This window comes from Diadema antillarum, unplaced genomic scaffold (assembly GCF_040938485.1).
Source record: "Diadema antillarum isolate AM-2024a unplaced genomic scaffold, OU_Dant_1.0 seq00000586_RagTag, whole genome shotgun sequence".
In the NCBI taxonomy this organism is placed as follows: domain Eukaryota; kingdom Metazoa; phylum Echinodermata; class Echinoidea; order Diadematoida; family Diadematidae; genus Diadema; species Diadema antillarum.
The window spans coordinates 1,148,087-1,160,899 of NW_027271520.1; the positions used below are offsets into that span (position 1 = coordinate 1,148,087).

A 12,813-nucleotide genomic window follows, 5' to 3' on the forward strand; every position below is an offset into this window, starting at 1 on the left:
TCATAAAAGTCTCTGAATGTCCCATACGTAACGTGCGTGTTATCTTGGACTTGCCCTGCAGTATATGCGTGTCAATATCATTGTGCAGAAATATGTTACAATTTGCTTTGAACTTCTCTTCTTGCGTGATTGATAGTTCATATCATCCGTATGAACCATTTTATGTTAGTTCTGCAAAAAATAAACTTAATAATGATAAAAATTTTAAGAGGGAGAGGATCTTGAAATTTCTATGATCCATTTCTGAAATCATTCCCATGACTTTAATACTAGAGTGCATTTGTATGACCAGCAGGACCATCCGTAATGGAGTGTAGAAATGTCTCACCAGCGCTGTTCATGCACTCTAGCTGCCCATCAATTGATAGGAATTTAAAGGACAAGTTCACCTTCATAAACATAAGGATTGAGAGAATGTAGCAATATTAGTAGAACACATCATTGAAAGTTTGAGGAAAATCAGACAATCCGTTCAAAAGTTATGAATTTTTGAAGTTTTTGTGCAGTACCCGCTGGATGAGAAGACTACTGCTATGTATGAATAACTTAGATGTCACATGCGTACAACAATATAAGGAAAATATAAAGAGAATTTCACAAAATTCCATCTTATGAAAAAAATACACATTCCCCTGACTCCTTACCGACACATGTTATGGGTAATATTATTCCCCCTGCCTTTAGAAAGAGGCAAGTCAAGTGCTCTTTTATTATGCGAAAAAAGTGAAAATATGTTGAATTTCCTTTTACATTTTCTTTATACTGTTGTACGCATATGACTCACAAGCTGTCGTAGTCTCCTCATCCAGCGGTTCCAACACAAAAATTTTAAAAATTCATAACTTTTGCATCGATTGTCCAATTTTCCTCAAACTTTCACTGATGTGTTCTACTATAAATATTGTTGCATTTTCTCAATCCTTATGTTTATGAAGGTGAACTTGTCCTTTAACGATGGCCCTTTGAATGGAAGATATTAATTGCCCAAACTTTCAACTGTCGATATGCTCCAATGCAAGAGAACAGACCAATCTTTTCATTTGTAAATATCCAACAAACCATGAAGTGCATGATATGAGCATTCCAGCTGAGCTTCACTGACTTCATTGTGGTGTAGAGGCCAAACCGCTACAAATGCAGTCAGAATTAAATGGTGATGTAAATATATAGGCCTACTGTGCAAATTGGCACCCCATGTCCCCCCCCCCCCACTCAGACCCACATTGGACCCCAGAGCCCCTAAATTAGAGAATCTTTGACAACAAACAAACAAATAAAATCTTTTTTAAAACCAGAAATCCTCTGAGTTAATAGCCAAAGATGTGCAATGTATGCACACGTATGTTTGTTTAAGTGTACCAGTATTTAAAGTCAGTTCATGGAAAATCCAGAGGTGTCTCCCTTTTTAATAGTTTGCAGGCGCAAACCCTTGTTGGTTGTAAAGGAGTCTGTGCCAAACTATTTCTTTCATATTCCCTCCACTGTAGCTACAGTGCGGGACATTTCTGGGCTTGAAGCCAAGCTCCATTTAATTTCTTTTCTGTCATTTAAAAAAGAACGAAATCTTATTATTGAATTTTTCAGGTGATATGCATCTTATAGGCATTTTTTTTTTTGGGGGGGGGGGGGGGCTCCATAAGATGTTGCTGAAATGTCTCGCCACGTTCACATTCTAATGCTGCTCATCTGGTTTGATGAAATATTTGGAAATGTAACCATTGTGAGAGCATGAACCTATGATTGTACACGTATACTGTATACGCCATATATTTCGCGAGTCTAAATTTTCGCAAAAAGGGAATTTCCGACGATTTCGCGAGTGGTTAAATTCGCGATCGTGGAGTCCTGTAATGAAGAAATGTACATGTGTATATCACATTCGCATCGGGATGAAAGTCGATATTTTCGCATGTCTTTAATTTTGCGAATAGCACTTGACTCGTGAAATTCGCAAAAATAAAAACCTCGCGAAATATTTGGCGTATACAGTAGTTTACAACAGACTATGAAGTGCACTCGAGCATCACGTTGGGCTTCACTGCCCCCTTAGGTGCCCAACCGCCACTAATAGACCGGGGGCCCAGAAGATTTATTCAGCTGAAAAGGGTCACACTTTTTATTGGTCTCATCATATAGGGATGTGTCCAAGGGTCAATAAAATGCATTGCTGGCAAGTCACATCCTGTACCGTAAGCCTAGGGACCACAAAAAGGGACCCCGAAAAATGGATTTATTCAGCCGAAGGGGGTCACGGACAAAAGTTGGTGGATATTGTTCCTTTGGGTGTACTTATCATGAAAACAGCAATGCCAGCTATTTTATCCTGTACGGGGCCCCAGACAGTAGCCCCAAAGGGCCCCAGAAATATGGTGTTATTCAGCTGAAAAGGGTCACGGCTAATTTCTTTTGCAATGGAAGGAGTACCAATCAGAGATATCCAAAACACCAAAGCCAGCTATTTTATCCTGCACGGGGCCCCAGACAGTAGCCCCAAAGTGCCCCACCCCCTATACGCCCTATACGTACAAACACACACACACACATTGACTTTATTCAGCTGATAAGAGTAACGGCTAATTTCATTTGCAATGGAAGTAGTACCCATCAGAGACATACAAAACACCAAAGCCAGTTATTTTGTCCTGTACGGGGCCCTAGACAGTAGCCCCAAAGTGCCCCCCCCCCCCCCCCAACACACATACTCACACAATAGTTTCATTCAGCTGAAAAAGGGTCACGGCTAATTTCTTTTGCAATGGAATTAGTACCCATCAGAGAAATCCAAAATACCAAAGCCAGTTATTTTATCCTGCATGGGGCCCCAGACAGTAGCCCCAGACAGTAGCCCCAAATTGTCCCCTTACCCCCTCTCCCTCCCCCCCCCCCCACACACACCATAGGCCATACGTACAAACACACACAAACATTGATTTCATTCGTGCAGCTGAGAAGAGTCACGGCTAATTTCATTTGCATTGGAAGGAGTACCCATCAGACTAATCAGAGATATCAAAAACACCAAAGTCAGCTATGTTATCCAGTACGGGGCCCCGGACAGTAGCCCCAAAGGAGCTCCCCCCCCCCCCCCCCCACACACACATCCACACTAGTTTCATTCAGCTGAGAAGAGTCACGGCTAATTTCTTTTGCAATGGAAGTAGTACCCATCAGAGATATCCAAAATACCAAAGCCAGCTATTTTATCCTGCACGGGGCCCCAGTCAGTAGCCCCAAATTGCTCCCTCCCCCCCCCCCCCCCACACACACACATTGATTTTGTTCAGCTGAAAAGGGTCATGGCTACTTTCTTTTACAATTGGTAGTAGGCATACTCATCAGAGATATCCAAAACACTAAAGCCAGTTATTTTATCCTGTGCGGGGTCCCAGACAGTAGCCCCGAAGTGCACCCCCAACACACACACACACACACACACACACACACACACACACACACACACACACACACACACACACACACACACACACATTAGTTTCATTCAGCCAAAATGGGTCACGGCTAATTTCTTTTGCAATGGAAGTATACCCATCAGAGATATCCAAAGCACCAAAGCCAGTTATTTTATCCTGAACGGGGCCCCAGACAGTAGCCCCAAAGTGCCCCCCCCCCCTCCACATACACACACATACACATACACACACACACACACACACACACACACACACACTAGTTTCATTCAGCTGAAAAGGGTCACGGCTAATTTCTTTTGCAATGGAAGTAGTACCCATCAGAGATATCCAAAATACCAAAGCCAGTTATTTTATCCTGTATGGGGCCCCGCACAGTATAGCCCCAAACACGGGTAATTTCTTTTGCACTGGAAGAAGTACCTATCAGAGATATTCAACACACCAAGGCTAGTTATTTCATCCTGCACAGAGCCCTAGACAGTAGCTCCACAGTGTCCCATCCATTATACATGTACTGTGAATCAGCTGAAAATGGTCTTACAAATTCTTTTGTAACGTTAATATCAGGGCCTACTGAACAGAGATATCACAAACACTAAAGCAAGTCATCTTATCCTGTATACGGGGTCCCATAGGTTACAGTAGCAAAACACTCAAGAAATTTGCAAAGGAAGCATACTTCTGTATAGTGCACAACCAAGATGACCATATATTACGAAAACCAGTCATTTCATCTTGTACTGGGCCCAGGTTACAGTAGCCATAAAGTGCCCCCCCCCCCCCCACATATGACATCATTTAGCTGAAAAGAGTCATAGTTGTTTTTCTTTTACAATCGAAGTAGGCCTTAGTTTACATCATAGATACCCAAAACATCAAAGCCAGTTAGGTTTTCCCAGCCAATTTTGCACTTTTGTTCGTTCATTAATTTTGATAGAAGGTTCGAATTCGTAAAATGGGTATTCAAATTGGCTGGTACCCTACGTTCATTCAAATTCGCCTTGACTTGCCGAAAAGTGTATTTCAGTCATTAAATTTCGCGAAAGACAGTCAAATTCCAAACGTGTTCATTCAAATTCAAATCATGCTATTTCTTTGTTTCAGATCTTTTTAACATGTGTTTCTATGTGTGTTTTCGTTTCATCTATGAATTACTGTTATAAAGCAGTAAAAGTGTCATATTTCTTATCTAGTATAACTGGATTTGGTTGTTCTGTAACCAGACTGGTAACGCTCCTTCTCTTTCATATACATGTCATTATAGGCATATACGTGTACCAGTAATGCAGCTTAACTTCATTTTTTATAGTCATGACAGCACAATATATACAGACGTATATCTCTAGAAGACATAGAAAGAATTATAAAAAAAAATTGAGGATCATAACCTTGACTTCTTGTAACTGGCCGACCGCTCGGAATAAAGCGCTCGTAACGGCCAGATAATTTGTGGCTTCTTACTTCTTTGGATTCAAAAGGCACGTTAAAAAATGGTGTCAAAGTCTCTTAAACGAATACGAAAACATGAAATGCTATGATGCTTACAAAACAATAACTACGACGAAAGAAAATAAGGAAAGAGGCCAAGCATGAACATATCTGTTTAACAGACTGCAGAACATGTTAAATTAGATGGCCAGAAATCAATTTGAATGAACGAGCGCAGCATGTAATCACGTGACTATATCATTATGAATTTATGAATGAACGGATAGTGGAATGGTACTTGTATTATATGGATTTCAGTTGAAAAAGTGTTATTTAGAATAAGGTTAGAGGTAATGTGAATGTTTCAAAATAAATTTGAATGAAGAGATTAATATGACATTGAACTATCATGTCATCTAGGCGAAGTTTTTGCTAAATTTAATTCAACATTAAAGAATTCGATTAAAAGAGGTGCGATATTGGCCCGGATGCAGGGCCCTTGACAGGTATAGCCGCAAGGTATTCCCACCCCATATGAATTAATTGTTTTTAGGTGAAAACAGTCATGTATGCCTATTTTCCTTGGCAGTGGAATTAACAGCTGAGATACGTAAAACACAAACCCATCCAGTTAAGGGGCCCCCAGCCAGTAGCTGGAAAGTGCTCCCGTATTATTATATTCTAAGTGAAAAGAATCATTGCTATAATTTCTTTTGCATTGGAAGTAGTACTCAAGGAGGTATCAAAAACACCGAAACCAGTTATATAGCTGTACGGGGCCCCACGGAGTGTTCCTAAAGTGTCCCCACATGTAATTCCACTATCAAGATCTGCATCCCGATCTATTCAATCTGTCAGATCGGGAGAGAGCGGCAAAAGTGTACGGGGACCGGGAGCATCGTAGCAGCAGCGTTTGGGTGATGGGGTTGGGTCTGGCAATTTTACAGATCGGGAAGAAATTTTGAACTGGTTCAAAATTTCTTCCTCATCTCCCCATCAAGATTGACCTATTTTGAATCGTAGCTCAAACGGGGAGAGAGCAGTGACAGTGTAAATACCGCAGGATGAGCGTAACAATTCCAGGTTTTTCTGACCGTAGTAACAGCGGCACAAGAACGGGAAATATAGTCTAAACTAGACACCGACGACATGGTCCCGCTGCTGCGCCGCTTTCTTGATCAAAGCACGACCTTCCCGCTTTAACGACGCTCTCACTAAGTTCTCTACTCTCGTATAAAATTAAGGCCTGTTCCTACGACGCTTCATTCCTGCTTCGATAACGCTGTTGGCCGCTTTAGCTACGCTGTTCCTACGCTTTCCCAGACTCAATTATGCACGTCTTCCGCTCTCGCCGCTCTAAAATCGAACGTAGCCGATACGCTGGAAATGTTTGCCAGAACAGCAAAACTGATGATGATGAGGAGGACGCGTTGTCGTTGTCGCGAAAATGAAGACGAAGGAGCGCATATTTAAGAAGAAGAGATGCAAACAATAAAGAGAATAAAGCAAAACACTTTGGAGCTACTGACGGGACCCTGTGCCGGATAAGATATCTGACTTTGGTATTTTGATATCCGATGGATACTACTTCCATTGCAAAAGAAATTAGCCGTGACCCTTTTCGGCTGAATGAAACCAATATATATATATATATATATATATATATATATATATATATATATATATATATATATATGTGTGTGTGTGTGTGTGTGTGTGTGTGTGTGTGTGTGTGTGTGTAGGGGGCACTTTGGGGCTACTGTCTGGGGCCCAGTACAGGATGAAATAACTGGCTTTAGTGCTTTGGATATATCTGATGAGTACTACTTCCGATTGCAAAAGCAAGTAGCCGTGACCCTTTTCAGCTGAATAAAATCAATGTGTGTGTGTGGGGGGGGGGGGGGGGGGTAAGGGGACAATTTGGGGCTACTGTCTGGGGCTACTGTCTGGGGCCCCATGCAGGATAAAATAACTGGCTTTGGTATTTTGGATTTCTCTGATGGGTACTAATTCCATTGCAAAAGAAATTAGCCGTGACCCTTTTTCAGCTGAATGAAACTATTGTGTGAGTATGTGTGTTGGGGGGGGGGGGGGCACTTTGGGGCTACTGTCTAGGGCCCCGTACAGGACAAAATAACTGGCTTTGGTGTTTTGTATGTCTCTGATGGGTACTACTTCCATTGCAAATGAAATTAGCCGTTACTCTTATCAGCTGAATAAAGTCAATGTGTGTGTGTGTGTGTTTGTACGTATAGGGCGTATAGGGGGTGGGGCACTTTGGGGCTACTGTCTGGGGCCCCGTGCAGGATAAAATAGCTGGCTTTGGTGTTTTGGATATCTTTGATTGGTACTCCTTCCATTGCAAAAGAAATTAGCCCTGAATCTTTTTAATTGAATAAAATCAATGTTTGTGTGTGTTTATACGTAGGCCTATGGGGGGTGGGGCCCTTTGGGGCTACTGTCTAGGGCCCCGTACAGGATAAAATAGCTGGCATTGGTGTTTTGGATATCTCTGATGGGAACTACTTCCATTGCAAAAGAAATTAGCCGTGACCCTTTTCAGCTGAATAACACAATATTTCTGGGGCCCTTTGGGGCTACTGTCTGGGGCCCCGTACAGGATAAAATAGCTGGCATTGCTGTTTTCATGATAAGTACACCCAAAGGAACAATATCCACCAACTTTTGTCCGTGACCCCCTTCGGCTGAATAAATCCATTTTTCGGGGTCCCTTTTTGTGGTCCCTAGGCTTACGGTACAGGATGTGACTTGCCAGCAATTCATTTTATTGACCCTTGGCCACATCCTTACATGATGAGACCATCAAAAAGTGTGACCCTTTTCAGCTGAATAAATGCTCTGGGCCCCCGGTCTACTAATGGGGAATAAAAATGTCAGGAACAAGTCAAAGAAATGTGCACTTTATTCAAAAAGTAAAGTTTTGTGAAATTCTCTTTTTATTTTCCTTACAAGGCATGTATATCGTTGTACACTGTATGCATGTGACATCATACACTGTAGTAGTCTTCTCATCCAGCAGTGACTGCGCAGATACTTTAAAAATTCATAACTATTGAACGGATTGTCCGAGTTTGCACTGATGTGTTCTACTAATTTGTTGCATTCACTCAATCCACGTGTACATGAAGGTGGACTTGTCCTTTAATCTGTCGAGGACGGTTTGATTTCACTGCAACACACATTTCCCATCTAGACGCTTGCTCAAGTATACACGGGACTCGTCCTCAACGGGTTAAAGGACAAGTCCACCTTCATATACATAAGGATTGAGAGAATGCAGCAATAGTTGTAGAACACATCAGTGAAAGTTTGAGGAAAATTGGACAATCCATTCAAAAGTTACAAATATTTTAAGTATCTGCACAGTTACTGCTGGAAGAGAAGACTACTACAGTGTATGATGTCACATGCTTACAAATATACTGTATATTTATAAGGTAAATAAAGAGAGAAATTTCACAAAACTTTACTTTTTGAATAAAGTGCACAGTTCTTCAACTTGCTACTGACGTACAATTGTATGTTATTTGGGTAATATTATTCCCCCTGCCTTCTGAAAGAGAGAAGTCAAGTGTTCTTTTGTTATGCTAGAAAAATGGAGATATGTTGAATTATCTTTATTCTTTCTTTATATTGTTGTACTCATGTGACATCACAAGCTATAGTAGTCTTTTCATCCAGCCGTGACTGAGCAGAAACTTCAAAAATTCATAACTTTTTAACGGATTGTCCGATTTTGCTCAACTCTCACTGATGTGTTCTACTATTAATATTGCTACGTATTCACTCAACCCACATGTCTATGAAGGTGAACTTGTCCTTTAAAGCGTGGTTGCTCTCTCAGATTGTTAGATAGATTACACAGTATGTTATTGTTTAATATTCAGCTGCAGTTGAATGTTGGAAAAGGGTTGGGGTGGGGGTAGGAGAAGGATAAGATCAAGCCCTTATCAGCCTGTTTCTGTGATTTATATTGGCAGTGATGAAACTCACGCAGAAGCTTGCCCATGACTTCTTCTTTTTTTTTTTTTTTTGTAATGAGCATCATCTGCATACATGTATCAATAGCATGCTTCACATTTGTTTAGGGTAATGTTCATATTCCATACATGTCATTGCCTTGCCAATGAAAGTGTTTATTTGTCTCTTCAAGCAGAGACTCCAACTCTCCCGTTTTCGACGGGAGATCTCCCGCCGAAAGCCCATTTTTGCACAATCTCCCGTTCTCCCGTTTGAGATTTGATTTCTCCCGCCCTGGCTCTGTGTCTCCCGCTGGAAAGGATTTCTTACTTATTTCTATCGTATGTTGACAAAATAAGCCTTAGATGGCACCAGAGAACATGTAGAATCCTAGGAACTTCGTGCTTCGCACACATCAACTTGGAGTCTCCCGTTTGCTAGGGGTTTCGGGCGGGAGAATCTCCAGATCAGAAGGTGCTTGGGGTTGGAGTCTCTGTTCAAGCGCTATTGAAAACGTGATGATTGCATTTCTAACAGAGGGAGGACATGCCCATTTTAGATGTACACTGCATGCAAGATTTGATTTAAGAAATCTTTAAAGGCAAAACAGTTCTCAGAAGAGCTAAAAAAATTAATTGGCAACTAATTGGAATTTGCTTTGCAATGAAGAGAAGGGTTCTACCAAGAAACTTTTCTACCTGACGCGATTTGCAGGATGAGTTGTTCTGGAGTATTTTGAGATCAAAAGTGTAAAAGTGATTCGGATCACATGCATACAAGTTTTGATTCCTGAAGAGCCCTCCCTTTTTGGTAGATGGTACAATTTTATGTAGAACATTACTTGATGATTGATTGTTCCCTAGCGGACTGTAGTTATTCCTAAAAGGCTTCTGGCAATGCCCTCTAGTGCGGAAGATCGGTGGATACTGCTTTGGTCTGATTATGATCGAATATGAAACATTACGTACCAATGTAGCAACCACGATTGAACACGTACAGTGTATGCTCTCAGATTACAATGCGTTTGCTGTACCTTTTTGGCTAACATTGATTTCGGTAGGTATTTGTGTCTTCACTCAACTCAACTGAAATCATGTTATCACAGCATGTTATGTCACACATTTCTCATGCATATTATGTGTACATTTTAGAGCAAAAATTGACAAAGTCTGCAGGCATAAGATTATCAGAACAACATGTTTTCCTTGTAGCAGCATACATACACTGTACATGAGTGACAGCATTCTTGAGAAGATGTGAATACACATACAAGGAATGTGTGTCATTCATCATGAGAAGCCAATCAAGGGACAAAGGGAAATTTAGAGAAGGTCACTCTTGGAAACCAGCATAGTGAAAACACAAAAACAAAATATTGTGATATGTAGGCATCCTAGCCTTTATTACTTGGCTGTCAAACCAAATCAATAGACTGTTTCTTTATGTATTGCAATGTTGACCCGTTGAAGATGAGTCCCGAGTACAGGGCTGCCAACACTGGAAACTATGTAGTTGAGAGTGAGATTCCCATAGGCCAATGCTATAATTGAGGGAGTCAAAATGCATGAGATCAATAGAAATGCATGCAAATGAAATAAAGTTTTAGAGTGAGAAAGGACCAAAATGCGTGAGTCTCACGCTCAATGCGTGAGAGTTGGCAGCCCTGCGAGTATACTCTTGCAAGTGTCTATAGGAAATGCATGTTGTAGCAAAATCAGTCTGTCCTCAAGGGGTTAAGACAATGGATGTTGCTTTTCCCACAGCCTAGTAACAAAGCATTTCATTCACCCGCTCCCTCCCTGTATTAAAGTTAGTGCATAACCAGGAGTTCACTCAGTTGTTGCTAAGTAAGGCAAGCCTCTGCAAGCTTTATTGTTGTTACTGGCAGCTTTTGTGAACAAAACTTGCATAGAATGTAAATACAAATTTAGAACTGGGCCCTGTTTTATGAAGAATTGAAATTGATTATAAAAGTCGATTTCTATCATAAGTCTATGGCAGCCTGTGTGTTAAGGAAATTTAAAATCGATTATATCTTCTGATAAAACAGGGCCCTGGTCTATTGATATTCTTACTTCATGCACCACAAGTCAATAGATTGTGATTGAAATTTAAGTAAAGGGAGTCTCTCAGTGAACTACAAAAATGTACAGTATGTCCTCTTCTTTAACTCCCATTTGATGCTAACTTTTGTCATCATAAGTTAAAAAACCCCCCCAAAGATTTCCAATGCCCCTATAACTCTGATGGCATGCTTTGTTTTGATTGAATGCTTTTCATTACATATTCTGTTACATTCCTCAGCGGTGTCCATGGGCATTTCACTGGCCAGTTGCCGTGGGCTCACTGCGACGAAGTGCTGATAAAGGACATGGCCACCATTGTGGGTGAGTGTCGATGAAAGGGGATTGAGGGAGCTGTACACTTCTGGTTGAGATGAGGATTTAGCTTTTAACGTTTTGCGAGATATTCAGAAACCACTTTATGAGATGCCAAAGAGCATGCGATTCTAAGGGGTATCAAAAGTTTATTTGACGAAAATCAGTTTTGAAATGGCTGAGATATCCAGAAAATGAGGTGAAACAAAGAGATCCTAATAAAAGACGTGGCCTGTCGCCTTTTATTATTGTCACTTTTTTGGATATCTCAGCTATCTGAAAACCAATTTTCATCAAAGAAACTTTGAACCTTTCTTAAAATTACATGCTCAGATTTCATATTTCATAAGAGGTTTCTGATTATCTCATCAACCAGTTCTGTACAGTCCCTTTAAACTTAAAGCACATTCAGCCCCTCAAAAGTAATTGTAATGCAACAGCCTACAATGTGAATGTATGAGCAGGATTGTCACAGTCTCTGGCCTTTTCACTTGCCTTCGTTGGGGGCGCATTTCTAGATTGTTGTGGCATTTCACTGTTGGTCATCACAATCTACAAGTATGCAAGATTTTATTTGAAGAGGGTAGTGATGTACATCTGCGAAACTACAGGTACACTGTTGCATGCACACATAGTTTTGTGTAGTGTGACTGTGCGTGCTTTGACTTCAAGAAGTTTGTTTCAGGATTAGATCCATTTCCTTGTGCTTATGCACATCATGTATCCTTTTGTACACTGTTGCACGCACGCATCTTACAAGTGGATAATCAAGTAAAGCGCATAGTCTTTAAGCCATGTGGAACATGTGGGTTGGAGACTGAAAGTACGGGGAGTTTTGCATCACTAAAACTACATATAGTTTTGTCTGTAGTGTGACTGCGTGCTCAAACTGTGGGAAGTTATTAGGAAGTATTAAAACTACACAAAGTTTTGTGTAGTGCGACCATGACCATTGCCAGCATACACAGTTAAATCTTCTTTTGTCGTTCTTTGTCCTATTCATCCTAGGTGCTTTACCGGACGAAGTCGCCATCATGAACGGATTGACCGTCAACCTCCATCTACTGCTGGTATTTCAGTCATTTTTCTTTCTGATCTCCTTTCTTTTTCTCAATTTGCCTCTCTATCTACCTATCGATCTTTCTACCTATGATCTATCTGTCTATCTATGTATATCTCAACAACAACTGCTGTAAGAATGGAAATTTTTTTCCCATCTGGAAATTTGTGCACATTTCATGTGACATAAAAATGATGGGAAAATCAAACCCCATTAAAATTTTTGGCTCGTTATGCTGCATAAAGCCTCTTAGAATGATGAGTGTGTTATTGTGAGAGCAGGGAAATGACCTTTAATAAGAGAATCCACACCTCCTGTACACTTGTGTGCATGACTGCTGGTGTTGTAGAGAAAACATCGCTGGCTGAGATGTGGGCAATGTGAATGGCAGTGCTAGTGTTTTGTTTGCTTTCAATGCTCCATGAAATTTCATATTTTTGTCCAAAATGTTGCGCATAATATTATTTTTAAATGTCTCTGTTCTCATGACAGGTTTATTGTATGGGTACTGTTTTGTTATTTGTAGTTTCCTTCA

The 12,813-nt window shown here is 40.7% G+C and overlaps 1 protein-coding gene across 1 annotated transcript in view; it reads left to right on the forward strand.

Annotated features, from left to right (window-relative positions):
- The window catches only part of LOC139735570 (kynureninase-like), a 76,329-nt gene that overhangs the window by 7,257 nt on the left and 56,259 nt on the right, over positions 1 to 12,813 (forward strand). The window contains exons 3-4 of the mRNA XM_071646327.1: positions 11,145 to 11,227; positions 12,227 to 12,288. Of these exons, the coding sequence (XP_071502428.1) occupies positions 11,145 to 11,227; positions 12,227 to 12,288 (145 nt within the window). The remainder of the gene's footprint in view (positions 1 to 11,144; positions 11,228 to 12,226; positions 12,289 to 12,813) is intronic.